Source organism: Coccidioides immitis, assembly GCF_000149335.2.
Source record: "Coccidioides immitis RS genomic scaffold supercont3.1, whole genome shotgun sequence".
Taxonomy (NCBI): Eukaryota; Fungi; Ascomycota; class Eurotiomycetes; order Onygenales; family Onygenaceae; genus Coccidioides; species Coccidioides immitis.
This window is the reverse complement of record NW_004504310.1, coordinates 5,195,979-5,223,782: the sequence shown is the minus strand read 5'-3', so window position 1 is coordinate 5,223,782 and position 27,804 is coordinate 5,195,979. Positions and strand designations below refer to the sequence as shown.

The following is a 27,804-nucleotide window of genomic DNA, read 5'->3' as shown; positions in this document are numbered from 1 at the left end:
AAACATGGAATGTTGGAATTAATTGACTGTTCACCAAAGAAGTTATAGAGAGTCTGCTGAACAACAGTCTGAATCCAGTCAGGCTTTAGGGCAAAGTGGAGTATAATTGGGATCATAATTGAAGCTTGGGTGTGTTTCTGGATTTGGTAGGACTTCAGATGGGTAATTGGAGACTGCAGTTGGGTCCAGTATCTCTGAAATGGAAATTTCTGTAGGGTTTGGCAGTATTCCTTCTGCCTCTCAGGTGTCAATATATGTGATATCAATAATGTATGTGCAATTTTGGACAGGCCTGAAAATTCACTATAACAGAGGTCAGAGGGGAAAAATGTCACCAGATTCAGTGCTGGGCAGATCTTCAAAACTGGGGGACTTTCCTTGGCCAATCCATGGGTCTTCTACAGTGCTTCTTGCTTGTGAACAGTCTGCTTTGCCTCAATTTTGGCCTGCAAATTGAGTAGCTGGTAATGGTATTGGCTGTGTTTCACCAAGTTGAAATTCATATTGAATCTCTCTGCATTGGAGACAGTACAGCTCTGACAGGAGACTGTTGCAGTAGGGTGTTTGATTCCAGCATTGTCATTTTGCTGTGGCATGTCACCAAGATAAGTAATACAAGAAGCAATGATCCTGACAGTTTCTTCACCAGTTATCATAATGTCAAATCCTCTTTCAACTGCTTGTAAACTGGGAGCCAATGCCTTCACAACATTGGGAAAATTTGTAGCATGAGGTCTGAGAGCAATTGTATATGCATTGTTTTGTTGTCTTCTTTCAGAATCATTAAGTCCTGCAGGGATCATATAGAAGCCAGTTATATTTCAGTACATGTTCTGATATAGACTGAATCTGTCAATGAACAGCAGGAAGGGAATGGATATAGTTTTCTTGATAGGGTTGCCTGGGCAGAGCATCTTGATCAGCATATCTCTTCTGTATGCTGTGATTTCCAGTTCACCCTGGAGTGGAGTGCTAAGTTGGAGCTCTTGTACATATGATGTGTGGTGAATTGTATTCATCACTTGCTGTACAAAGAACCCATTTGTTTCTGAGGGTTTGTAGCTACCTGATCTGTCAAAGGTGTAGTCAAGATGGACATCCAGTCAGGCTAGAATGTTGTCTTCATGTATGATGTGAGTTTTCTGGTCTTTCAGTAAGAGCAGCTTGTTTGGGCAAAGCAGAGGTCTCAGTGAATGGATTCTTTTATCAAAGCTGCTGGCAGTAATAGTGTACTGGACAATAAGAATAATTTCACTGGGTTTTGTGCAGGCCAGTCTCTGGTCCTGACCCACAAATTGAATTCTTCTGATATGGATTTCTTGTTTATTTCAAGTGCACTTACATGCAGCATTGTTGCACCTGAAATGAACAAAATTGGAAGAAAAGACTGGTGTCTTGTCAGGATATCATGCAAAGTCACCTGATGAACATCTAATGGAGCTCCTCCAGCTCCATGATTGTCATAATTTGGTTGGGTTATCAACTAGGTTGGCCATACCAATATGTATCTTCTTGTGAAATACAGGAGATCTTGCCAGTAATGACAAAAGAGCCACAGGATCCTGAAAGAATAAATTAGATGTAAGAGATGTCTGTATTAGTTGCTTCTTGGCAGGTGAAAGAGTTGGCATTTTCAATGGAACAGCCAGTATGGATGCCTGTTGGATGGGAAGCATAGGGAATTGAGCTCTGCATTTCTTCTTCAATGTGCTCAGCCCCAATGGTAGAGATCTCAGTGCACTGATGTCTTTGAGAATCTGTAAGACTTCCTGCAGTGCCTTGTAGTGTTGGTGAGATATTTCTGATTTTTTGCACTATAATTCTAAAGTGAGTGTGAAGTGGTCCAGCATTTCATCAGGCTCTGCACACACATGGACTAGGACCTCTGATGGGTCATTTATTATAGTTGGGATGTAGGTCTCAGCTGGCTGGTCGCCCAATGAATTCTCTAGTTATGAATGAAAATTGGAATCTCCATTGCCAACTGGATGCACTGGATGTAACATAGTCTGTAATCAGGATTTGGATTTGGGCTCTTCATACTGTTGTGATTCATTGTTATCAACTGATTCCATGGGTAGAGCTGCCACTGCTTCTTGTATAATCTCCTGCACTCTGATGTCTTCTGGTTCAGAATGAGTGTTGGATAGAGCATTGGGTGGAGCATCAGAGACATCTGAAAGACTTGCTGCATTCTGTACACAGTGATTAGAATGATGCAGGCTGACAGAGGATCCAAGGTCTTACACTCAATCCTGACTTCTTAGTTTGATTGTTTGGCTGAATGTCAGGTTCCACTGAAGATAAAATGTGATTGCAATCTTGTGATTCCTGTAACAAATGGGCAGACTGTCTATGCCTTTGAAACTGCAAGGCTGGAAATGGTAAATGAAGTTGCCTTCTCCAAAACATATAATTCTCTATGTGTCTCAAGTATCTTGGACCTTGCATGTTTGCTTGAGGTTTATATGCTGGTTTCTGCAGTAGTTGAGTTTCAAGTTGCAGGAACAGTAAGGGTTGCTGTGGAATTGCTTTGGGACAAAGTATGTAGGAATTAGAAAGAAAATTGCTGTTTGATTGGGGAATTGGATGTATTATAGCAAAGTTGAATGTTAGAGCAGCCATAAAATGTGCCAACTGTGCTGCAGACCAACTGTAATATTCTGATTATCTAGACCTGTAATTGGCTCTAAGAGATGCAAGGTCAGTAATGATCTGCATCCTCCTGGGTGATTGGCCTATTTCAAAGAAATCAATCACTTAGTGGTGTTGAATTTTAGAATGTAGGGGAATATGAATACAGATCTGAATAGCAACTTGGGCAGTTGAATGTGCTCCAAGTCAACTATATAATAGATAGTGAATCTTTCTGAAATTCAAGCATTCACTCTCATTCATTCTCAATGGCAATCTGATAGCCAAAATGTTGGAGACACAGAGCATGTCAGTGCCAAAAAGGACAGCTTGCACCTTCCCATGGGCCCAATTGCACAACATGTTAAAGGCTTAAGGGGCATCATTCAGTTTGAATACAAGTACCTGAACTGAAGTGTTCTCTGATCATACAGAGATTGAAAAGTGGGTTCAAGTGGTGGAGCATGAGATACAAAATTGGGTGTGATGGGCCTATATATTGACATTAAATACTGACCTGATTCCTGATACCATTCAGGAGGTGCTGAGCCTTGAGAACTGGAAAGCTGGAAACAACTCATATTTTTGTGAACTTTCCAGGTGCATGTCAGACCTCTGTAAAGGTTGGAAATATAAGATCTTGAGTAGCTTGAAGGTTGGAACAATATCCCTAAACTTCTAGTTATGGTATAAACTGATCTCATTTGCAGGATCATGTCAGGGAATGTATTGAACTCAGCTTGACTGAGAATCCTGATTTTGGACTCCATGAAATAACTGATTGACAAAAGCTGATTAGCTATTTTGTCTGATTGTTCAAGTGGGACCAATTCTGTGAAGTCTTTTACTGGGTCAAGCCATGTGTCAATTTTGAGAAGTCAGCTCCACAAGGGAAATGGTATTTTGAATGTAAGTCAATGGTAAATCTTAATTGCCATGATTTCTGCTCTGACAGTTATGGCAATAGAGGTGTATGCAAATTTAGTAGCATATGTGAAGCTGTATCTTGATGACAACAGTCTGAAATGAAATGCATCCATCCTGTTGATCTACACCTGGGATTCTGTACTCAAGCTCTGGGACTGCTTGACACAGAAACCAGGACTGAGAGATGTTAATTTGGATGACTTTGCCTGATGGAAGGTCTGACCAAGAAAGCCAAAGGCTGTCCATGTTGAGACTTTGCCAGGAATTCTGGATGTGGTCCAGTTGACATCTAGTATGCTGCCCAGGGAACCTGATTTATGTCTGGCTCAGGCAGTGCAAGCTCTGCAGGAGCCAGAGAATGATGATTCAGACAAGAAGAATTGGAATTCTTTGCAGGATATCATGGAGGATTATTTTGAGACTGTAATAAATTGGCCTGCCTGTTCAAAGAGACCTGTGCCAGCTGCAACTGGTTGCATGCCCTGAAAGAGATGCAGATTCTAGTTGAATACATGAAAAGGTGCTTTCTTGAGTCAAAATTGGCTGTTAGTTTGTGCTTCAAAATAGATTTTGGGGTTTGATATCTAGACTTTAATGCAATGCTCTGTTATATCAATGCTTGCAAGAGCTGAATTTTGCTATATTCAATATATATCTCTTTATCATTCACTGTAATTGGCTGTAGGAGCTCTAAGCAAAATGAGTTAGCACTTAGTAATGTATAAATAGATATGTTCTGATTAGGAAATTCAAAACAATCAAGTGGACACACTAGATATAATAATCTCTTCCCACACAAAATCTCTCTCTTCTTCTCTTCTTTTCTTTCTTTCCTTCTCTTGAGCTTATTATATTTCTTGTTGCCTCTCTCCCCCTATTCCAATATTGAGGTAAGTGGTGGATTTCAGAATGAAATAAGGAACTGCAGCAAACTGAAGAACAATATATGCAGAAATAGCAAAAAATGGCTCTGCAAATGTGTAAATTGGCAGCAGCTCAGGACAAGCACTCCCTGATGTCCATAAAGAAAAAGCCAGGGTGAAAGCTCTTGGCTGTTAAAGAAGAGTCTGCTATAATGGGTGATACACTCTGTAGCTGCTGTTTGATGTTTGTGTATATGATGCATATTGAAAAGCCTTGTTCCTGCAAGCAAGGAACTGTGAAGGCCTGCACCAATTGTGCAGGAGATAAAAAAGCCTGTGCTTCTGTCTCTTCAGAGCTGCAGAAGGAAGTGGCAGCATTGCTGTCTGATCATGACAATTTCCTCAGGCTTAAGAATGTGATGCTCTGAGAGGAATTGAAAGTCAGTATGGTGAAACAGGCCACTGGTCTCAGTAAATTGCTTGCCAAAATGGCACTTCTGTTGGTCCAAACTGACAAATCCCTCCCTCTTTTCCCCTTCAATACTGAAGTTGGTGCTGTCACTTTGGCAGCATTGAAAAAGCTTGTGTCCATTCAAGCTAAACAAAAAGAGCTTGTGGAGCATATATTCTGCTCTGTCAAGATAGGTTGAACTGATTGGATATCATACATTCAACTCATGCTAATGTAGTTATATATATAGAATATTAAAAGGATCTTGACTGATATTCACCAGGACTTAAAGTCCAATTGTTTATCTTCTGTGGTCAGTATACTTGATGCAATGTTGGGATGAATTGAACTGACTTTGATATTTGATGACAGAAAAAGTGAAAGGCAGAAGAAACTGTTTATGAATCAGCAGTCAAGATAGACTGATTTGCTGCTGCCCTGCCCTCTGCTGTGTCTGCTTCTTCTCTCCCCTCCCCCACTCCAATCATGCCTTCTCTCTTTGTTCAGTTGCAGCTGAATATCTCTGTGTTGGGCCTGTCTCTAACTGGAGGCAGTGGAGCTGATTTGCTTGAAAGTATGATCAAGTGGTCTGAATGGGCTTGTCCTGATGATTCTTCTGTGCTGGTTTTATGCCCTGTCCCTGAACCAGAGACTCCAACCAGGGAGGCTCAAATTTAAAAAAAAAAAAAAAAAAAAATTTATTATGATTTGGGTTGTGTGGGTGGTTTGTAATACTTAGTTAGTTTCTAGTAATTGAAAAGCTTCTGAATTGGGTTCAAAACCCTCAAGTTTAAAAATATATATGTTCTGAATTCTATATGTTTCGGACCCTTTATATGTGCATTGTAAATATATGGTTGATCTATGGTTTCAAGCTTGCGACCCGTGGTTCAACAGGTCGCGTCGGATAAACATTTTCCGATGGTTGCCCGAAAAGCTCATTTTTCCGGTATGGATCAGAGGAATGGTCACGTGATGTCCCTCGTCTCCGTCCACCACGCGAGCGACGGCTCACTGGCCAGAGAGAAAACAAGTGCCACAGCTTGCAGGATAATCTCCCGAGACTTCTATCGAGGCGGCCTTCGGAGTTACATGTGGGCTTAGCTTTTTGGGTTATGAAATATTTTGGCACTTGCCTTCCACGCTGACTTCATCTTGATGGGGCGATTCGGTCACCATGAGACGCGATTGATGCGCCGAAACAACTGACTTGCCCACGAATGGAACAGCCCGGCACCCTTGAGTATACCTAGACAGACAGATCCTACTTGTTGAAAATGATGCTTCCCTGTGGGCCTTTCCCGTACGGGTAGACAGAATCGAGTTTGAATCGTGGATCCGGAGAAGAAACGTCTGCAAGAAAAGAAAGCTTCGGTTTCTAACGGTTATCCATCACAAAGAGGAGTCGCTGCGCCGTTCGAGCGGGAAACGCCATCATCGTGCGCTATGGAAGCAGACTGGGACGAAGTCTCCCAAGTCGCTGTTCCTCCCCCGGGGCCGCATCTTTTGCCTACTGTCGCATCCACCGTCGCCTTCGACGATTCGCAAGAGCTGCTTTGGGTGGGGAACGAGTTTGTGGGTTGACCTACGCTTTATCGCTGACTATCTTGCTGTTGGCGTCAATGAAAAAAGATGCTATTGGTTTTACTAGACCATGATGCTAACAATTCAAGCATTCTAGGGCCGCGTATCGTCATTTTATGGCCCCGAGCTGCAAAGATACACGTCGGTCAAGGCCCATGCCTCCTCCGAAGGCCAAGTCCGGCAATTCCTTTTCCACGACAAGGGCGTGATATCCCTATCGGCAAATAGTGTCCATCTGGCTTCGCGCTGCGGGCTGACACAATGGCATATTTCGCATCCGGAAATGACCGAGCTCAGGTGCATGAGCTTTACGGCGCAGCCGCATAAGATCATTGTTGCGGGCTTACAGTCCGCCATGTTCATCATCGACGTTGAGAAAGGAGCCATTGTGGATCAGTTATCAACGGAGTACCGCTATACGATCATGAAGAGAAGCCGATACCTATGCGCTGCTACCGATACCGGCTCCGTTAATGTACTGAGCCTGACCGATTTTTCCGTCGTGAAAAGTTGGAAAGCCCATGGAGCTGTGATAAACGATATGGATGCTCGGAACGACTTCCTCGTTACTTGCGGCTTTTCCGTTCGCCACGCTGGATCACCGATAGTTGACCCTCTTGCCAACGTTTATGATTTGAAATCGCTCATTCCCTTACCACCTATACCGTTTCACGCGGGTGCGGCCTTCGTTCGCATGCATCCGAGATTACAAACTACCAGTTTTATCGCGTCACAGACTGGCCAGCTGCAGGTCGTTGATCTCATGAATCCAAATACAATCAACCTTCGACAAGCCAATGTCGCGTTCATGTTAGGGCTAGAGGTATCACCCTCCGGAGAGGCACTAGCTATCAACGATGCTGAATGCTCTATCCATCTCTGGGGCTCCCCATCAAAAATCCACTTTAATGAAATCGGTAAAGAAACCGAATTCTCAGATATACCTACACGACCCTCTATGCTCGATTGGTCTAACGATACACCTCTTAACGTGATCGGAATGCCATACTATCATGAACGTCTCCTCTCGGCGTGGCCCAGCCATTTAATTTTTGAAATTGGGAATGCCCCTGTCCCGATGGACCCAGCTATCCTTCCTTACCTCCGTCCGAGCGAAATCGGTCAATATGCGCAGAATCCACGAAAGAAACGTAGGTATCAGGTGGAAAACACTCGCTTGCAGTCGTCAACGGAGGTTGCTTTAGCAGCGCCGAAATTTTTAAGCGAAAAGGCTAGAGAGCTTCCAAACTCTAAGCCCGAGGGCGCACAAGAAGCCGTCGGGGCTCTGCAGGGACTAAAAATCAACGGAGAAACAAAAGAGGACCCTCTCTTAAAATACAGCAATGTCGAAATCAAGTATAGTAAATTCGGAGTTGATGATTTTGATTTCAGGTATGATTGTGTATTCCATGTTCTTATATGGCTTGTGACGTTATAAGCAATAGTACTGATATCATGTGCAGATATTACAACAAAACCGAATTTTCGGGTCTCGAAACACATATCGCTAACTCATTCACGAATTCCTTGCTCCAGCTCCTTAAATTTATACCCTTGGTTAGGAATCTCGCCCTCCACCATGTCTCGACCAACTGCCTTTGTGAAAGCTGTCTCCTGTGCGAAATGGGGTTCCTTTTTGACATGCTTGACAAGGCAAATGGACAAAATTGCCAAGCTACGAACCTTCTGAAGACCTTCAGTGGTTTCAGAGAAGCTGCGAACTTGGGCTTACTCGAAGAGAGCCTGAGCAATAAATCTTTGTCATCGGCAATTCAATCAGTCCATCGATTTTTTTTAAATCAGATAGCACACGACTACCGGACGGTATATCCAAACTCGGATTCTTTGGACAACACTCTAAGTACGGCTGCTGTTGAGTCCATATGTTGCATGTTCTGTCGCAACGAGATTGTCCGGCCTGGCAATGCTTTTGTGACAGAGCTAATCTATCCAGCGGCCGACCCGAAGCAAGCACACCGCAATCAGGCTTGTCGATTTTCAAACATTCTCCGGTCAAGCATCGAACGCGAAACTCAAAATCGAGGTTGGTGCAGTACTTGTCGCAGATACCAGCAGGTGTCCATCCGAAAAACTGTTCAACGCATGCCGTTGGTTTTGATGTTAAATGCAGCAATCAACAACTCGGCGCATCGCCGCTTTTGGTCAATTCCCGGCTGGCTACCGGAGAAAATTGGAGTCATGATTGAAGATAACCAAATTCAATGCTATGAAGGCGAGCAGCTGCGAATTCGGCAACAAAATAATTTTGAGGGTTTGGTGGTCTATGAGCTAGTGGGCATAGTCGCAGAGATTGATATCGTGGAGCAAAAGAAGCCACATTTAGTCTCTTTCGTCGATGTTTCCATCTCCGCACGAGAGCCAACAAAGAAGAGCAATTGGCATCTCTTCAACGATTTCTTGGTTACCGGTGTTAGCAAGGAAGAAGTGTTTTCATTCAATCAGGGATGGAAATCTCCGTGCACTCTTGCTTATCAAATATCGACTGGTCGGCATGGATTAGACGATAGCTGGAAAAATGAGTTGGATACGACTCTTTTGTTTTACGAATGGTCTATGAAGTGAGTATTCCCTACTATGGAGTGTATTGATGGCTATTAACTGACCTTTTATAGCAATCGTCCACCAACCGACAAATGCCACATCCTCAAGTCAGAAGAAAAGCCTATTGCGGGCACTCCGATCGCTCTCGACACGGAATTCGTAGACCTCGAGAAAGCAGAGATCGAAGTCAAAGCCGATGGAACCCAGGAAATGATCCGGCCCAGCAAGAGCGGACTTGCTCGAGTATCTGTGATTCGCGGTTCCGGCAACGATGAAGGCGTCCCGTTTATTGATGATTACATTACAATCAAGGATCCAATCGTCGATTATGTAACTCAGTACTCTGGCATCAAGCCAGGAGATCTCGACCCACGGACGAGTCGTCACAACCTCGTCGCACTGAAAGTAGCTTATAAGAAGCTGTGGCTCCTTTTAAACCTGGGCTGCGTCTTCGTCGGCCATGGATTGGCATCCGACTTTAGAAAGATCAACATACAAGTTCCGAAAGCCCAGACCATAGACACCCAGTACCTGTTCTTCCACCCAGGGAAGAATCGGCGGCTGAGTCTACGATATCTTGCCTGGGCGGTATTCAAAGAATACATCCAAGAAGAAACAACCACAACAACCTCGACATCAATCACTACCACAACCAATCCCAACATCCACGACGCTAATACAAGTACTACAACAACCACAGCCATAACTACGACACCTCCAGAAGGCCACGACTCCATTGAAGATGCTCGTATGGCCCTCCGCCTCTGGAAAAAATTCAAAGAATACGAGGATGCAGGTATAGTAAACCAAATCCTCGAAGAAATATTCCGCGAAGGAGTCAAAGTCGGATTCCGCCCCCCGGCCAGATATCCTTCCCAAGCCACGCCTAACCCAAACAATAACAATATCAACAACGGCGTGAATCCAAATGGACTATCCACCCCTGGTTCCACAAATCCTATCTCTCGTCTTCCTCTTAGCGGGAGGAATACGCCAGATTTTATTCTTCCGGCATCCGCATCCGCCGCTGCGTCAGTTACTGGCGGTCCCGCCGGGGGTGGAAGTTCGAATGGGAGTATGAGTGGAAGCACACCGTCGACCCCGCGGCAAGCGTTTAGGAGATCCACAGCCCTAACACCGAGTAATGGGAGTTTTGGTGGTGCGAAGGGCCTAACGTTCGGTGGGAGTCCCATGCGTTAGCCAAGGAACACCTAGAAAACATTGTTCCGAGGAGATTACACTCATTTGAAGTACGTCTCAGTTGTGATATGTACGGACTCATCAGTTCCAGTATGTCGGGGTGATTCTTGAGATATCCTGTTTCCAAGTACGTTGAATCGTTGATTTCAAAGGTATATGTGTGGAATGGGTGGAGTCTTGGGGAAAGGAATGACATGCAGCAGAAGAACTACGAACAGTGAAGAAGTAGTAAATTACGCAAAAATTCAAAAATTTGTTCATTTTAAAGTCGTCCATTCGTAAAATGTCATTATTTGCCCATATCTGGGTAATCCCATCCTACTAGTAGTCACCTCTCCCCCGGGCGTACTCAAATGTATACGATCCCCCATTGCATATTTGAGAAAGCTCAAATCTGTCGTGTTGAAGTAAATCTAACGCGTTTTCGAACTCGTGAATAGACCGCTAAGATCCTATATGGTCGTCGAACCCCGGTTTCATTGCATAATTTTGTGATACGCTAGGTCTGTGGATGCTGGCTTCGGCGTTCAGTTCACTGCTTAAAGCGAAACTAAGCTCGCACTCAAGACACCGCCGGAGTCAACCAAGGCCGTGACGACATCCTGGCTAACGGGCCCGTCAACACCAAGGAGCATGAGAGCCTCTGTATGAATTCCATTCCCATTGCCACCATTTTGTCCCTTGGCTGCATTCTCTTCGAGGAGTTGTTTCGAAATGGGAGCGACACTCATGAAATTAATGTTGACGTCTTCTTTGCCCAGGATACTTCCCACCACTCCAATTTTTCCTGGTGAGTCGTAATTGTGACAGATAAGAAGTCTGCCCTCAGGAACGAAGGATGTAGCAAAACGACCAAGGCGGGATATGATGATTTGAGATCCGGAACAAGTGCCGGAGATGATTTGCTGATGCGGATTTTGTAAAGGTCTCTGGGTTTCAGCAACACCGGGTGCTCTGGATGGAGCTCGAGAAGGTGGTCTGGCAACAAGAGTGACGAGGGAGGAATATGAATGAGTGGAAGGGTCGCGGGAACGCTGTTCATTCACGACAATACCACGTTCCCGCGCAACCAGTTCAGCATTAACAATGCTCACATTAGTGCTGCTGATAGTAGCCATAAGCCCTTTGATAAAGGCAGCAAACAGTGGTTTCGTGTTGTTGATTCCAGCAATATCACCTTCATAAATCAGGTCAAATGTACTCCGGTTAGCGTCAAAGGAGGTAGATGAACTGTAATGCTGGGTATATAAACTGCCCATTTTCTCCACTAGACGAACGAACGGTTGCAGTTTCTTATACTCCTCTGGAAGAATCAACGGAGCGTTGACAGCACTGCGAGGTAGGGCTCCTCCGAGGATTTGAAGGACCTGTTCGCAAACGTCAATGGAGACATTCTCTTGAGCCTCCACAGTCGAAGCACCAAGATGAGGAGTAGCAACTACGTTTGGATGTGCGATGAGCCGAGAAGCACTGGAACCTGGCTTTGGTGGTTCTGAGGTGAAAACGTCTATGCCAGCACCGGCGATATGTCCAGACTCAAGGGCGTCCAATAACGCAATCTCATCGATTGTGCCTCCACGCGCTACGTTGAGTATTCGAGCACCTGGTTTCATATTTGCAAGCTCCGCGGTAGATATCATACCTTTTGTTGATGCAATCAGTGGAGTATGGATAGTGAGAAAGTCGACGGTCGGCAACAGCTCAGAGAGCGAGGACACCAACGTGATAGATGCCGAAGACGCAACCGCTTCAGAAGCATAAGGGTCCATGGCATTCACATTCATTCCAAGTCCTTTCGCCAATCTGGCCACGATCATACCGACTTTGAAGCATTATAATATCAGTAAAATCATTTCCAGCCAACGAGTACGATGGACGTAGTCGGATACCTTTCCCCAACCCAATAATACCCAAGGTCTTCCCTTTAACTTCGACGCCAACAAATTTGCTTCTCTCCCACTTGTCGCCTTTGAGGCTGGAGCAAGCATGCGAAATCTTCCGGGCCGTCCCCATCATCAATGCAATCGTATGCTCTGCGGCAGCACCCACATTCCCAGCCGGAGAATTTACGACCACAATCCCAAGCTTCGTTGCAGTATCAACATCTGTCAAAGAACTGATAAGCAAAGGGTCCATTGGAGCCAGAAGCCTTGAATAGACTCACCAACATTGTCCACTCCTACGCCAGCCCTCGCAACAACCTTCAGCTTCTTCGCAGTTTGGAGCACTTCGTCGGTCACCTTGGTCTCTGACCGAACAACCAGGGCGTCGTAGTCGGATATGATTGTCAACAGCTCCTCAGGGGCTAATCCCATCTTCTCATGGACGTCCGTACTTGCCCTGAGAAGCGCCAGTCCATCCGGAGACAGCTTCTCAGGAACCAGGACTTTGGGGCGGGGGCCCTCGGAGCTGAGAAGAGGCATCGTGTTCAATGCAAGACAATGGCGGGGCAACTCAAGTTTCTAGTTTTGTCAGTGTGAATGGGATCTCTAGCTAGACAGGTGTGCCCTGTAGCAAGGCAAAGAAGGAAGGTCAGTCGTCCCGTAATGCACTTCAAGACATTTGAAGGATGCGAGGGCAGTCTGAGAGAATTGGAGAGAAATAAAGGGAAAGGGGGAGAGCGTATATGATAGTTGTCAAAACTCCCACGCAGCAGGGCCACCAAACAACTCCGGGGTGCACAGGCTGCGTTGAGGTGCCACCGTCGCCCAGTAGAAGCGACAGCGTCACTGCATGACACGGAAACCAAGAAGCCAGTCCTGACAGCCACTGGAGTGAAAGCAAATCAGATTCAGCCGATCATCATCGAGCCACCACGGCTGTCCCCGATTGTCCATCGAGGGAGTACAACGTAGCCGCAACCGGCGACATTGAAATGCTGCGGCTTGCTGAAGTCAGTGTGCTTCAGGAGAGTTTAGGCAAGTTATCTCACTTGCTTACTCCCGGACGAGCACACCTCCCGATGATGCCGCTTTTCCCCTAGAGAGGAGCTATGTGACGAAATGAAATCAAAGTACGGAGTATACATTGCCAATATCTTCGAAATTACCATGAAAAGTCGCAAATGACCCCGAGATCAAGTCCGCTTTTCCTCTCAAGATTCGCGAGATGCAATTCGCCCGCTTCAGTTCCTTCGTTAAAGCGGCTAGTGGTGATCACCGAATCCTGGAATGTTTCGTTCAATACACGATGCAGGCCGGACCAAAGAACTTGATACGAGGCTGTCCACCAAGTGACGGCATTCATCTTTTTCTTGATCTCGGGACGAAATTGCTGAGAAGCTGATTTCAGGCTGGGCCAATACTGTCCGGTCGCCACAGTCTGAGAACCAGTCCCGCAAATCTTGAGTAAATTGTTCTGATCCCCCTCCTGGTATCCGAAGCAAGCGAGAGCCTTTTAGGTTCCTGAACCAGTAGCTAGTTAACCTTGTTCAGTTGTCAATACGGTGTGGTGGCGCATAGCTCTGTTGGATAACACCATCCACGATGGATCCGCCGCCGATATTCTCGAATACTTGCGGCGGAAACACTCACAATTGCCACTCCTTACCTGCTGACGCAAAAACTGATTATTAGTTGGTTAAGTAACTATACAAAGAATGTGGACATCGAGATCCGTAAAGCCGGGTTGAAACGTATAACACCCAGACAGCTCACAGCGCCCAAGCCACCAAATGCACATTGCCAGGCTAAAACTGTCCGATATCGCAGTGCTACTGCAAGGACAAGTGATCGGTCATTCAAGGTGATAAAGAGACAGTTGCGGGATGGCCCCACAGTTTGGCTTCTCGAACAACTGCCTTTTAGCTCCGGATATTGGCTGACTTGCTGCTACTTCGAAAAGACACAAAATAATAGACTGATAGTTATATAGTACCTAACTCACATGCTTGGGTGTATATGCGTACACAGAGATATCTCCAAAGACACGCTGAAACGCCCGCTATTCCGAAATCCGGTATCTTGTTCTAGTACTCCATCGACGCTTCAAACAATTTCCGCAATTCGTCCTTTTCAGCTTCAAGTTCCTTGCTGAGGTTTGGTGCAAGGTCTAGCACTCGCTTCTGGGGTATAGTGCCCTCGACCAACATGTCAATTTGCGAGTTATTGAATCCTAGGTCCTTCAATCCTCGCGGCTGGTCTCCCAGGCCAATCAAGAATTCAGCGATTGCCTCGCCGAGAACTTCTCCGGCACTTTCGCGCTTGACGTTTGAGATATCTTTTCCAAAGATCTCAGCAGCGGCCAGGTGACGATCCGGGTTGCTCGCGGCAGTGAATCGGAAGACAGCTGGGGCAGAAACTGCGACGGACACACCATGCGGGATGATGTCGTGGTCCACCTCGTATCCCTTATGCTTATATCCGGGATTTTGCCCTGAGATAGGATAACTCATTCCGTGGCATAAATGTACGCCGGCATTCCCGAAACCGACACCGGCCAAAGTTGCAGCGAGAAGCATTTGGCTTTGAGCTTCGTGGTCTTCTGGATCCTTGACGGCCCGTGGGAGGTATTTTACCGTGCTCTTTAGCGACTGAAGGGAGAAAATGTCTGAGATTGGGTTAGCTCCTTGATAGGCTGGGCGGTTGATAGGATTTGTTGGTCGGGGGGTGCGCTGGTTGAAGGGAATTGCGGTCCATGATTCGAGGGAGTGGCAGAGCACGTCAAGCCCAGAAGATGCATGAACGGCCGAAGGCATGGTTCTCGTGTTCAGAGGATCGCAGATACCCAGAGTTGGTTTCATATTCCGGTGGGCAACACCCGTCTTGGCCTTTTTATCCACAAGATCGAAGATCGCTGTCCCTGTGGTCTCAGCTCCTGTCCCGGCAGTTGTAGGAATCGCAATAAGTGGTTTGAGTTGCCTGACAATAGGAAGACCTTTGCCCAGCGGCGCATTGACAAAGTCAAGGAAGTCTGCCTCTGGATAGACGCAATACAAATTCATGAGCTTGCAAGTATCAATGACGGACCCGCCACCTGCACAATATAAATTAGCAGTGGTCCCAGTTAAGCATCCCACGAAAGCTGTAAAATCTGACCAACGGCTAAAAATGCATCCGCGTTATATGGCTTAGCGAAGGCTATAGCATCCTTGACCCTACACATACTCGTCAGCTTCCTATCCAGCAATCAATATATAGCAATGTGGGGGAATGGGCACTGACGAATAGTCCTTTGGTTCCACTCTCACTTTGTCATACACCGTAAACTGAATGCCCTCCTTGCTCAATCCTTCAATCGCATTCTTCATTGCATCCAGATGTTTAACATTCTGATCCGTAACCACCATCACTCTCTTCGCGCCCAAGTTCTTAAAATCCATTCCGACTTCTTTTGTCGCGCCCGGCCCGAAGCGGATGCTGGACGCGGCCATCTCGAACGCATATTCTTTCTGATGGGATGGGTCAATTGGCGTTGCCATGTGCCGGACATGTTTGGCTATGGACGATACGGACGGCTGATGGTGATGGTGATGTGCAGGGTTCGAATGGCAAGGGCAGCTTGGAGGGTGAGTGTACTGGACTGTGCGGAGGAGATTGAAGGCCCTGGTGGCCGCGGTGGGCGCCACTCGGATCGCGGGGAGTACCATGATGTCTGAAGCAAAGGAAGAGAGGAGATGGATACTTGGATGTCGGTCAGTCGAGCGTTTGACTTGATTTGAAGAGAGGAGGAGAAGGGAAGGGCTGAGTGCGGCTGAGAGGGACTGGCGGAAGAGGTGGTTGATGGGCGGCACCCCGTATTGCTCCTCGGACTTGCGGGGAACGGCGTTAAAGGCTGCGGGGAAGCCGCCGGCGAGATAACCGCGGTGCGATCCCCAAAAATAGCCCGCTCCCGCCGTTCTTATTGGGGAACACGGCCGACACCCGCTGAAGAGCTTTGGAGAAGCTTCCAGCTGTGGTCCTGTCAGCTACGATTTTTGCATGGCGAAAATCACTTTCACAGCTTAAAATCAATTTTGAATGCTTTTTTTTACATGCTTTTTTAACTTATCTCCCACCTAAATTATTCTTGAACATATTCACTTCTTTTCTCTCTACCAATTCTACCCTTTCAGGACCACTTCCTAGATCCGCGGTACTCACAGAGTACATTGGGGTATATGTCTATCACGGTTAAACAGCAAAGCTACCCACAGCAGCATCACAGCTGTAGAAGCTATGGGACAACCAAAAAAATAAAAAAAGAAAAGGAAAAAAAAGAGCTGTTATCGTCTTTTTGCTTGCTCGTTAAAATACATGTGTTGTGAGTGAGAGTGTGTGCGCTTTAACTCCCTAAACAAAATTTTAAGCAAAACCGTACCCTCCTCACTCCTAGATTTAAGTGTAAACCGGATACTATAGCAGTCAAAGAAATTTAAATGAATCCTGCTCGGAAAATCTAACTCCCTCTTTGTTGGAGACACCTAAAAGTCTTCTGGGCTCTCCAAATCGGCCAGCTTATTCCTTAAGAATCTCCCCAGGGCGGCAGACTTTGATTCTAACGCGAGTAAAATCGTCGGCGGCGAGCTGAGATTTAGACTAGCCAGCCTTTTCAGGTCACTGGTCCTGTCAATCTCCCACTGCGCACGGAGCGATTTGTCAGCATCTTCGTTCGTGGTCTTGCTGGAATCCCCAGCACGCGAGCAAAGTTGGGTGATGGAGAGAGAGCCGCCTGGCGCTGGAGCCGATGATGCGAGCTTCCCGGCTTGTTCTTGCGATGAGCTAGTGAGATGGTCGTGGACCGTAGGGAAGGAATCGACAGGTCTGAGGGTTCGTTCAATGTCGCTGGAGGCGGAACTCATCAAGGCGGCGCGTCTGCTGCTACTGTTCGAAGAGGATGACGTCGTGTTGCGGTCGATTCGGGTTGGTCCAACGACCGCGAGAAGTACCTTATCTGCGATTTTTGTCACCACCGCGACGTAGTCCTCCAGCTCGAAAATAATGCTGCCGACATCTCCGAGCGGGACGGACGGGGTGGTCACGAATGATGAAGGGTGGTTCGCAGGATTTATACCAGTTAGATTCCCGTTTGAGTGGCTCACGGCGTAAGATTTGTATGCAGCCCCATATGTTGCACAGAGGCTCCTAACTCGCCGCTGGGTAAGAGAAGAGGCATGCGCAAACACGGCTCCATTAGTGGCGAATATACTAAATAGGAAATATGAGAATGAATGTTAAAAATTTTGGTGTTTACTTCTGCTCCGTAGGCATCCATTTAAGGGGGGGGAAAAGAAAAACGTGCATGTCGGCTGAACAAAAGTGAGATCTTCCAGGACAAACCTACAATATAGAAGTAATCTCAGGGGGAGACAAATTATCTTCCAGCAGATCCGTCAGCGCTGACGTATCCAGCATCTTGATATTAGACAGCATCGCGGAGCCCATGTCGTCGGTATTATCCTCGTGGTCCGAGTCTGTCTCTGTACCATCTGGGTTACTCACCCAATCCCTCAGGAGCAGAGGGTTCTCCGGCTGTGACGGCGGAGGACGGTAGACACAATCTTCGGGGAAGAAAAAGCAGTTATCCCTGTAGTCGAGCTCGTCGTGGTCGTATTCGATGGGTTCGTCGTCGCACTCCAGAAGGTTCTGGGCGTATTTCACGTGACTCCGTGCCCAGGCTGGAAGGAAATGCGGATCTTGACACAGGAACCAGGGCTGAGGCGTGGTAGAGGCGGTAGGAGCTGTAGCCGAGGTGGTAGACGCAGGAGAGGAGTGATGAGTTTGGTTTGAGGGACGAGTAACGGGGACTGCAGCTCCGGAACAGATTGATTCAGCCATTGAGCATTCACTCTATAGGGCACTGAGAGAAGGTATGCGGGGAAAGCAGCCATCAAAGTCCGTCTGTTGGGGTATAACATGCAAGAAGAGTGAGGATGATAGCCGGCTGCTCGTTTTAGGTAGTTGGCCACGAGACAGAGAGGGGTGCACGAAGGCTGTTGTATGGATGTCCGGACATCCATACAAGGGGGGGAATGAATAGTTTGATACGGTTGGGATCTCTGATCAGCAAGTAAGGCATCCATGTGGGTATCTTAGTTGGGCGATTTAAGCAGCGTTCGAGCTGCTTAAAAAGAGGCCTGGAATGGCAGAACACCACCACTGCTGCCTCGCCAATCAGAGAGAAACAAGATCGACTCCATCCCACCCAGGGCAGCAGAGGCAGCATGCGAGCCATACAGGATCTGGCAGGGGTACACGTGCGCACGGGAGAGGGAAGATAGGGAGGGAGTTTTCTCGTAAAAGGCGGCATGCGACACGCGATGACAGGAAAAAGCAAAAGGCCATGCATACGCACCTTGAAGGAGGATCAAACAAGAGCTGCGAGCGGGCCAATACCACTTGGGGCGAGGTCTCACCGGGCGAGGGTTGGGTGGTGTGCCCAGTCTCCAGTCTCGCGTCTCGTCTCGAAAGTTACTTTTTTGGCCCACGCGGGATTTGTCAGGCGGCGCGGGGGGCGGCCAGTTAGTCAGCAGAGCTCCAGGAAGAACTGCACTGCATTAACCAACTAACTTCGTGGCATCGCGCCAATCCCCGTTCGTCCGTCGTGTTTCTGCGGAACGGGTCGACCTCCTCCACGCGTTCCGAACCGCAACGCTAATCTAGGGCTCTGTGTTTCGAAGTTCCGGATAGAAGCGACGGAACCGCCATTCGGCAGGAATTCTCGCGAGACCACCTCGGAAGCCGCCAAGTGAGACCCAAATCCCGACGCAGGAGGACTGAGCGCCGGGAATGTTCGATCGTCTGAACAATTCCTCATCTCTGGGCTCTCCTTGGCCCAGGCTGAAACTCTTCTCCACACTAAAGCTCAATTACTTGCATCTCAGCGCGAGCTTACTGCTCCCCTCGGCAGCTAGCGCGTGCATGGAGGAAATCTTCGACTTCGCGCGAGATTGTCTCAAATTTTTCGCCAGAGATCAGTCTGCCTTACTGTCTGCCTGGCTGGCAAAAGGCCTTTTTTGCCTCCCCCTTGCTCTGTTTGATGAGATGAACGGAACATCGGGACCACCGCCTCCGCATTATTTCGTACCACCGACTAACCAAATGCGGTAGTTATCTTCAGCTCTCGGATGCGTGTTATTTCCATCGAAGGCTTCATTCATATCACTAATTATGGCTTGTATTAGCTCTACACGCTGTTTCTGCTGTTATTGCTACAGATTCCAGCTAGGGATAACCTAGGTACTCTACATATACTGCTGCGCCCTGATCCCGGCAGACGACGACTGGGCTCTTCCATGACACGCAGCTCGAAGGCCTTCAGCTTAGATGCCTTAGAGGGGCCGCATATGGGCCGCATATGGGCCGCATATGACCCACACTCAAAGATGCCTTACCGATAGTTATCACCACTTGCTCCGGCTCTTTAATTTTTCGTTCTGAATGACCTCAATCCAGTATCCATCCGGGTCGAGAACGAATGCAACATTCTTCATTCGTCCGTCAGAGAGGCGTTTCTTCCAGTTCACGTTAAGAGACTCGAAACGAGCACATGCGGCGTCGAGATCGTCAACAGAGACACCTGACAAACCAAGAACATTAGCCCAAAGTTCACCATCAAGCAAAGGTTGATCCGCAAGTCGTACAAATATGTCCGAAGCCTTGTGGTTCCGAATTGCCGTCATGGTAGACCTTCCCCTCTTGCTTCTCAGTTCCATAGTTCCAGGTAAGTTCCAGCACTCCCTCCCATTCGGTCACTGGGTTCAATGCGTCCGTTCTGGCTGGTGGATTCGATTTCGGATACCCCAAGAAGTACAAATTAAACTTTGCATCCTCATTCTTGAGCTCCCTCATCAGCTCCATCCCCATCACCTCGCGATAATACTTCAAGCTCACTTCCGCATCCTTAACTCTGAGCATGGTGTGGTTGAACCGATATAATTTTGGATTCGTCTGTGTGACTGCTCCAGAGACCTTTTCATCCTCCGTCTGTCGAATGAGCTCCACCCAGTACCCATCCGGATCCTTAACAAAGGCGATGTTCCTCATCCTCCCCTCTGTCAATTTCTTCTGGAACGGATATCCCGCATCCTCCAATCTCTTGCACGCCAGCTCGATATTATCCACCGAGATAGCGATATGCCCGTATCCACGGTGAGGTTCGGTATTTCCGTTGTTCACGGTGTAATTGGGATCGTTTTCGGTACCATAGTTGTGAGTCAGCTCGAGGACGCCGTTCCTGTCCGTCCAATGCCGTTCGCCAGAGAGTGACTCGGGCCCGTCGTAAGCGAGGAAGTATAGCGAAAATTTCGCTTCTTCAAAGTCGAGCTTGTTGATTTGAGAGAAACCGAGAAACTTGTAGAATTCGACTTTTTTGTCAAAAGCAACAAAAAATTTTTAGCGTAAGTGACTGGAACCTAGGATGTTTTATTTTCAATTGGACGACCAAAGAGACAACATACGTGACTTCTGCGGGTCTTTCACCCGAATCATAGTATCTATGCAAGTATGGAATACGGGGGTTAGCCATTTAAATATATATATCCTGGCAATTTCATCGAACCATCCATGTTGCGCTTGGGGGAACTGTTCAAACTCACGATTCAGCTTATACGTAGATGGATCGGTCGTCATGATGGGCTTGTATTGTTGGATTGCCAACGATAGAGCTATGCGATCAAGTCGGTCGAGTGGAAGTGATCTCAATTGGTATATTTTTATCGGGACTTCCGGGGCTTTTATTAACCCCTTGAAGCGGGGTCGGTTAACTTAGCTGAGCAAAAGGCGGAAATTTGATGCGGGGCAACCTAACTAGTTAATCGGAAGCTAAACTAGTTAGCTATGACGTAACAGTTTGAACTTCCGGGAACGATAAAAGCGCTTCGGTGGGTATGGAGGATGGAGAAGAGCTCAACATCCGCAACGACAATGAAGAACACAGCAGTTGAGAGCGTGCTACGCTTAGGGAGACGCCTCAAGAGAGATAAAATTAATAGTAGAAGATAGATGTCAACCGAAATACAGATGCCGAGATTCATGGTATAACATATATCATCAACCCAATTTGAGATCGACGAGGCATTGGGCAATATATCCAAAGGGTATAGACAGAAATCCAAGATGCACAACCGAAAATAATAATAATAATAATGATAATGATAATAATAATGATGGGTGATATGCAAAGGATCGGGCAATGGTTCAACAGCCTTCTTTATGCGGATTTCTCCCCCTTATCCACGGCAACAATCCCATCTTCTTGCTTCTGCGCGGGCGCAGCCGCAGGATCCGCCTTCTCATCAACAGGCTTACTCTCAGCCAACGGTGGCATGACAGCAGACTCCGTCGCCGTCGGGGACCGCGGGGCGCTCGCGCTCCTCTGCACCGTGGGGCTGGTTGGCTGGCTGCCGCCGGCCGAGGATGATCCAACGAAGCTAGAGAGCGCACTCGCCCATTCATCGATCTGGTTCTTGCTATGTGTCTTGAAGTGTAGTTCAGAGGTCATATGGAAGGCGTTTCCGACTTTGCCTCCGGACACATCCTTCCCCTTGACGGAGAATTTGAGCCCATCGAAGTTGCCGATGGTGCAGTCGGGCAGGTAGAGAGAGATATCAGGCTGGGGATCGTGACGGAGGTCGTCATTGTCCTTGAACCCGTGAAGGAAGCCTGCTGGTGTCACCACATAATATCCGTCACTATATCCTTTCATGACGGCACGAGATTTGCGCTGTATCGTCCCTTCCACTAGGGGTTTTGTCGAGCGGTGCTCTTGGTTGGGGAACGTGATATTAGACATAGAGCGCGGCGGAGTGTTGGGGTTGATCAGAGAAGCATCGTTTTTCTCAAAGAAGTTCGCCCATTCAAAGTCCGTTGGGATCTGCTGTCCTGTGCTGACCATGTCGGCGTACATGGCCCGCTGCCGATCGGACTGGGCACCCATACATTGGAAGAACCGATTGAGCGCATCCTGCACTGTTTCCAGGATGTGCGCCTCGAATTGTTGGAAAGAGTTCTGTATGGCGAGGAGCTCTTTCAAATTATTATTCTCTTCAGTGATTTGCTTGTTCAGGCGGTATACCACCCCGCGCGACAGGATGTACGGGTCATTCAAGGCCTCCTGTTTTGATTTTGTCGCGGAATCGAAGGCCGCAGTATATTGCCCGAGAAGTTCGATATGCTTCTGGGTAGTCGTGCGCGCCTTGGCGACCTGCTTCGCAGCCTTAGTAGCTCCATTATGGAGTTCTTTGGATTTGGCTTTTATCTCGCCGTGTAGTTTTTCGAGAATCGGGAGGACAGTAGACTTGAGGCTCTTCTCGGTTTCGAGGTACATGTCCGCAATGCCCTGAGACGCACACTCAGATCAACAAAAAGATCCTCCACCAAGGGCGAAATTAAATCTGTCCATACCCGAGTGTTGACCCGTAAGCTTTCAAACAACCCAGCTACTCCACCTTCACCCTGAACGAAGTGATGCGCTTCCCTTAGGGGTTCGGAAACAGTCTATCAAATTTACACCAGTAAGCATAAAAATGAAATGTTATGCGCTTCCACGATTGCATCGCCGAACTGGTGAAACCAACCTTCAAGATCTTCTCGAATTCCTTGGATTGCGCCTTTTGCACCTTTTGCGTCGCGCTGACATAATTTTCGAGATATCCGACCATGTGTTTCCATGCTCGTAATCTCTCGACTAGGATGGAGGTTGTCTTCAGCACACGCCACCAAAGGTCGTCGAGGCCGCGATAGTTAGTCAATGGCATTTTTTTCCCCCAAGATGCAAAGTGGCAGAGAATATCATCAAGTGGGGATGAAGGTTAATTCAAAGAAAGGTTCAGGATGGTTCAAGCAGCGATTCGTAGAACAGAGCAGCCAAGTTCCATAAAGGCATATTCCCCCGTGTGAAGTCAATGCTGGGGGAGGGGGGAAGGTAGAAAAGATTCACAATCAAAACGAATACTTGGTAAGAGAACATAAACAGCAATCCGGAATCAAAGAGTTTCTTGTTTTTTTTTAAAAAAAAATTCGCGGCACACAGACCAAGGGCACAGTGAATGCGATGGTTGAAGTGCCAGGTGTCAGGCTCTTCCTCCCAACCCGACCCAACGGATCCCTGATCGCAAATCGAGCCCCAAAAATTTGGCAGCCCAATCGGTCCCATCCCCCACCACGCACAGCAAACAAACATGAAACGACCGGCAAAACCATAAGACGGGCTGGGAGAAAGGACCCGAGAAGGCGAACGAGAGGAGAGAAAGTCAGGAAAACACAAGAAATATAGCCTTGAACTCACACCGCCCAAATCAGAGTCCCCAATGACCTCGTCATCACTCGAGCCCATCGTCGTGGTGGTCTTCACCGTCCCTGAACGATGAGGAAGGCCTGCCATCCTAGCTCGCGGTAATCTCTCACCAAGCGCCTAACCAGCGGACTAGTTAATTTTAACTATCACGATCGGCTTCAAGGGCTCTCCGAAGTATCTAACCGGAAGATGAGATGATCAATCGAGAAACCCTTCAAAACACCGAGCCGTGCTGCTCACCACCAAAAGACCCGAAGATGATGAAAACGATCAAGAAAGGGAGAGGAAGAGAGGAAGAGAGAGAGAAATGAGAGAAGAGGCGAGAAAATGGGAAAAAGGGAAAATCTGCAGCAGCGTCGAAGCTAGAGCGATCTGTGGTCTGGTGGAGGGGCTCCTCTAGTCTTCTTGGGTCCCCAAGAATCAATAGTTTCCCCGCAATCCCTTTGGGCCTCAAGGACATTGCTGGTAAATTGTCCACAATCGCAGCACATCTGGTGGAACTGAGCAGCCCGAATTGGGGCGATCAACATGTGATTTTATATAAAGTAATACGGAAGCTTTTTTTTTTTTTTTTGCCGCCGAGAAAGGTATATATGGGAATGCTGTGCCTCAGATCATGGTTTCGAGTTCCTAATCCTGGGAGATGAGGTCACAGCAGGCCGTCGTGCTGAGTCCATCTGCATATAACATGCTCCGTCGTCAGGGCCACCGTGGCTGCGAAGCTTCAGTCCACAGCGCTTGGAAATTTCACTACCAGTTAATGAAGCAATAATAGGTGGGGGCAAACTAGCAATGGTAGTTAACTGTTATGACGGGTGTTGCTATGTACTGGCATATAGTTACACATAATGTACTGTACATAGGGTCTCCCATCCACAATGGCCATTTTCCTGCTTGCTCCCATGCTACAAGAGTTTGCCAGAAGAAGAGTTGCGCGAAAACACGCCAGCCCAAGCCTACTCACCATTCATCTCCCTAACACCTATGCGAATAAACACCTCGACAGTTCGTTGATCCCAGGGAGTTCCCCGAATAACAATCACGCCAAATACACCCATATTTGTTAAAAGCAAGCATAGTTGGATGGGCTCTATCTTCAGTGACCCGACCCAGGTCATTAACAATTGCCTCAACGCCATAGCAATGCAAGTCAATCGTATATTCGTGAATAATCGTGAAAAAAAGGTATAGAGAGAAGGACCGTAAAAGAATAAAGGGATGAAGGGAAAGAGCATTGGAAATTTAACACACCAAACACATTCGAGGGGATGGTCGGGTTAATTTCTACCACGCGCTTGTATCATCCGAAGTTGATTTTCTGTGTCCGAATCACCACGGCTCGTACTCCGATTATGAAGCGAAAAGTTGGATCGAACCGGTGTCTCGAGAAGCCCAAAGAGCCGACTAGTTCTTCGAGAATGCGTTGGGTGAACTCTTCGTGGAGGAGTCGCTCCAGACGCAGTAGCTGCATGATAATCCGGGAGTGTCCCATCGTAAAATGTCTTCGCGCTGGATCGAAGAGCCGTGGAATAACTAGGCACGCGACATAGGTCCTCTACTTCTCTGATTTGTGGGTGAGGTGTGGCAGCGCCGGACGGAACATGGCCTTCTTCCGACGAACGTCCTGAACCCTCGGGCGACGCAGCATCAAGTTCGCTCATTATCGAAGGAAGACGATCCGTATTAGTAAAAGATCGCCGATGGAGCTCATCTCCCATGGTATCGAGGGCTTCGGGTGGCGGTGTTGTAGGGCCCGATCCGTTGACATGGAGATCAGCTAATCGACTATGCAGTGCTTGCGCACAAAGATCTTCTGGCCGACGCCCTGGTAGGGTTGCAAGATTTTCAGCAGACATATTTCTGCTTCGCGAGCCAAACGGTGAAGTCACACCACTGTAATCAGCAGGGGTGAAATAGCCATTCGGATCTAAGTCGCCGTAAAGGAGGTCAAACTGATGTTCGCCGTACAGCGGAGGTGCTTGTTGGGAGAAATAGAGATCGATAGCGCGCGCAGTGTCCCGACTCCCGTTGATCACATTATTATGCTCATCTATTCGAAGATTCGGGGAAATAAAGACGTGAACCGGGAGAGTTGCGCGAAGCTAATAATTCAAACCGCGATTAGCAAAGGCGTAGGTGGTAGAATTCGGTGAAGTTACCTCTGAAGTATGTCCATCGGGGTTTTGAAGTTGGACTCTGAATTTCAGCTTATGTCTGATCCTGATTCCGTTTGCATCTGTATCTTGCAAACATTTGCGTAAGGTCTTGGGCATATCCCAGGTTTTGGAGAATTTATATCCTTCAACTTCTTCGTCCAAAACCTGCAAGTCTCTTTCAGAATCTACCTCTAAAGAGTCAGAAAAGATAGTCCTGGAGGTTTTTGAGGTCTTCCGGTGTTGTGAGGGATCATCGCTAGGTATGGCAAGTTCGTGAGTCTCGATGAATTGAGACAGAACGGTACCAATCTTTAGGCCTTTAAGGAGTGGGACGAGCCGAAAATTTACGGTAACACTAGTGCCGAATATAACAGCCTTGTTTGGCACGGATAGACAATATTCGAGTTTATTCGGCCATATGTTCTCAACGGACTTATAGAGGCTGTCAGCTTGCATTACCATTCGAGCTTCAGAGTCTACCAATCACTCACTATGGCATGTATCAATTCTAGTGCATTTGGATCCAGCGTGCGAATGATGCGCAGGGGCTTTCTTGCATGGATATCCTTTGCATATTTTCGCCCAATTTCTGCCTTCAAACGATAGGTGATCCACGAATCTTGCAAACCTTCAACGCTTTCCGGAAGCGATCCTGGCAGGATGACATCGAACGGGTATTCATAGTTGTCTGCGGGCATGATCTCTGTCTTCCCTTTACCAGCATCTCGGAATTTCCAGGTCTTTTCAAACACCACTTGCTCTTTTCCTTGTTTTCTCGTCCCAGTGAGCGATCCGGTCACCATTGTCCACCTTGAACGCACGAATGGTCAACAAGAGGCCATCGAGTCTAGAAGGAGGGTTGAAATTGGGTCCAATTGTCTACCTACCCGATACGGGAGACACCCACCAGCTGTAGCTTTAGGTGTTTGATCGTCAATGGTTCCGACAGACACAGGACCAATGTACCCTTGAGGTGCGCACTGGCAGCCTCATCCGGGCTTCCACGGAAGACGATATAGTCATCATCAAGCCTATCCTCCAGCGGTCAGCGGCATTGCTATTTTGGTCAATTGAGGAGGTGTTGCAGCCGAGAACGCTGGGACAGCAGCAGAGGCAATGAGAGCTATAATCCTCACCTGATATCGAAGTATTTGGCATGGTTCGCATGGCCAAAGAAGCTGAGAGCCATGTTAAACAGGCACTGACCGCATCAAGGCGAGAAAGAGGCAACAGATGGAGGGAGAGCTTGCGTTCTGCAAGTGGACGGATTCCCCGAGACAGCTCGAGGGCAAATGTGCAAGAAACTGAGGTGATGAATGGAGCGTTGGCGAGGTGACTTAGGCAGAGGGGGAGGAGTTTGCCGGATGAAGCAGGAAGTAAAACAAGGGGAATTTTCGAACCAACAAAGGAAGGAACGGCGGTTGGCCGGGCGGATCTGCCTCGAAAAGGAATAACAACAACAACAATGCGCGGTGGGCTGCAGGAGCGGCAACAAGGAAGGAGGCGTACGGGTTTTTCCCAGCGAGGCGTTTTTGGCAGGAGCGGAAGCAGCGGCGGCGGCAGATGGCAGATGGCAGTTGGCAGTTGGCAGTTGGGATGAAGTGGCTTGCGATGACGGTGCCAGGCGAACTTAGTTTGGGCAAACGACCAACGAGCGAATGAGAGCTGCTAGTTACATATCTATAGAAAAGAGGACGAGAAGGGGGAGAGAGTGTGTTAGTGACAAACAGTCCCTGTCTCCGCGAACCCTCCCTTGTCGGTGCGCTACGTAAGTCCACTGGTCTTGTTAGTCACGCTCAGTGGGAAAAAAAAATTTCTACCCCCGTGCCATGACGCCCGCTGATCGATGCCCACAGCCACTCACATCACATAGTTCTTGACAATGCTCGCCGGGATCCGCTTTAACCGTAAAAATAGCGAGAACGGAGCCCAGGGAACGATGCACTAAAAATGCCAATAAGCATTTAGCTCGTGACGATTGACATTTTGATCCATCGTGGTGGGGTTCTGGCCAAGAGGCGGCAGTCAACTTCTCTTCCCTGAGGCCAAGCCAGCATTCCGTCTGAGCGCCCCAAATTCGAGACCCTGGGCGACCGTCGACCGAGAGAAAGGCATTGTCACATCTTACTTCACAGGAAAGATACTGGCTCAGGGCCAGAACTTCACCAGGGTCCCTCACAGCCTTCCCGCTGTTATCAGCTCCCACAAACGGTGG

At 47.8% G+C, this 27,804-nt stretch overlaps 8 protein-coding genes across 8 annotated transcripts; 1 reads left to right on the top strand and 7 right to left on the bottom strand.

Moving 5' to 3' along the window:
- The first annotated feature begins 5,917 nt into the window (after window positions 1-5,917).
- On the top strand, window positions 5,918-10,488 carry CIMG_01240 (PAB-dependent poly(A)-specific ribonuclease subunit PAN2). Its single transcript, XM_001247468.2, has 5 exons — window positions 5,918-6,178; window positions 6,276-6,450; window positions 6,557-7,851; window positions 7,923-9,038; window positions 9,093-10,488. Exons 1-5 carry the CDS (start codon window positions 6,153-6,155, stop codon window positions 10,219-10,221), a joined length of 3,741 nt encoding a protein of 1,246 aa, XP_001247469.1. The 5' UTR covers window positions 5,918-6,152; the 3' UTR covers window positions 10,222-10,488.
- A 272-nt stretch (window positions 10,489-10,760) lies between these two features.
- CIMG_01241 (phosphoglycerate dehydrogenase) lies at window positions 10,761-12,644 on the bottom strand (the record flags this gene model as incomplete). Its single annotated transcript, XM_001247469.1, has 3 exons — window positions 10,761-12,043; window positions 12,111-12,326; window positions 12,386-12,644. The coding sequence occupies 3 exons, from the start codon at window positions 12,642-12,644 to the stop codon at window positions 10,761-10,763; spliced, it is 1,758 nt and encodes a 585-aa protein (XP_001247470.1).
- Window positions 12,645-13,012: 368 nt separating this feature from the next.
- CIMG_10704 (uncharacterized protein) lies at window positions 13,013-13,467 on the bottom strand (the record flags this gene model as incomplete). The annotated part of the gene is made up of 3 exons (XM_012358871.1): window positions 13,013-13,109; window positions 13,162-13,200; window positions 13,271-13,467. 3 exons carry the CDS (start codon window positions 13,465-13,467, stop codon window positions 13,013-13,015), a joined length of 333 nt encoding a protein of 110 aa, XP_012214294.1.
- A 596-nt stretch (window positions 13,468-14,063) lies between these two features.
- CIMG_01242 (Fe-containing alcohol dehydrogenase) lies at window positions 14,064-15,843 on the bottom strand. The gene is made up of 3 exons (XM_001247470.2): window positions 15,384-15,843; window positions 15,258-15,316; window positions 14,064-15,195 (listed from the first exon to the last, which is right to left on the bottom strand). The coding sequence occupies exons 1-3, from the start codon at window positions 15,806-15,808 to the stop codon at window positions 14,189-14,191; spliced, it is 1,491 nt and encodes a 496-aa protein (XP_001247471.1). The 5' UTR covers window positions 15,809-15,843; the 3' UTR covers window positions 14,064-14,188.
- Window positions 15,844-16,402: 559 nt separating this feature from the next.
- CIMG_01243 (uncharacterized protein) lies at window positions 16,403-18,954 on the bottom strand (the record flags this gene model as incomplete). Its single annotated transcript, XM_001247471.2, has 4 exons — window positions 16,403-17,345; window positions 17,482-17,944; window positions 18,493-18,684; window positions 18,708-18,954. 4 exons carry the CDS (start codon window positions 18,952-18,954, stop codon window positions 16,622-16,624), a joined length of 1,626 nt encoding a protein of 541 aa, XP_001247472.2. The 3' UTR covers window positions 16,403-16,621.
- A 366-nt stretch (window positions 18,955-19,320) lies between these two features.
- On the bottom strand, window positions 19,321-20,898 carry CIMG_01245 (lactoylglutathione lyase). The gene is made up of 4 exons (XM_001247473.2): window positions 20,735-20,898; window positions 20,597-20,632; window positions 19,781-20,503; window positions 19,321-19,716 (listed from the first exon to the last, which is right to left on the bottom strand). Exons 1-4 carry the CDS (start codon window positions 20,766-20,768, stop codon window positions 19,541-19,543), a joined length of 969 nt encoding a protein of 322 aa, XP_001247474.1. The 5' UTR covers window positions 20,769-20,898; the 3' UTR covers window positions 19,321-19,540.
- A 180-nt stretch (window positions 20,899-21,078) lies between these two features.
- Window positions 21,079-23,706, bottom strand: CIMG_01246 (PH domain-containing protein). The gene is made up of 4 exons (XM_001247474.2): window positions 23,425-23,706; window positions 22,715-22,840; window positions 22,542-22,634; window positions 21,079-22,476 (listed from the first exon to the last, which is right to left on the bottom strand). The coding sequence occupies exons 1-4, from the start codon at window positions 23,518-23,520 to the stop codon at window positions 21,349-21,351; spliced, it is 1,443 nt and encodes a 480-aa protein (XP_001247475.2). The 5' UTR covers window positions 23,521-23,706; the 3' UTR covers window positions 21,079-21,348.
- A 514-nt stretch (window positions 23,707-24,220) lies between these two features.
- Window positions 24,221-26,778, bottom strand: CIMG_10706 (carbon catabolite repression protein CreD; the record flags this gene model as incomplete). The annotated part of the gene is made up of 5 exons (XM_001247475.2): window positions 24,221-25,535; window positions 25,593-26,021; window positions 26,081-26,399; window positions 26,477-26,620; window positions 26,726-26,778. The coding sequence occupies 5 exons, from the start codon at window positions 26,776-26,778 to the stop codon at window positions 24,711-24,713; spliced, it is 1,770 nt and encodes a 589-aa protein (XP_001247476.2). The 3' UTR covers window positions 24,221-24,710.
- Window positions 26,779-27,804: the final 1,026 nt, after the last annotated feature.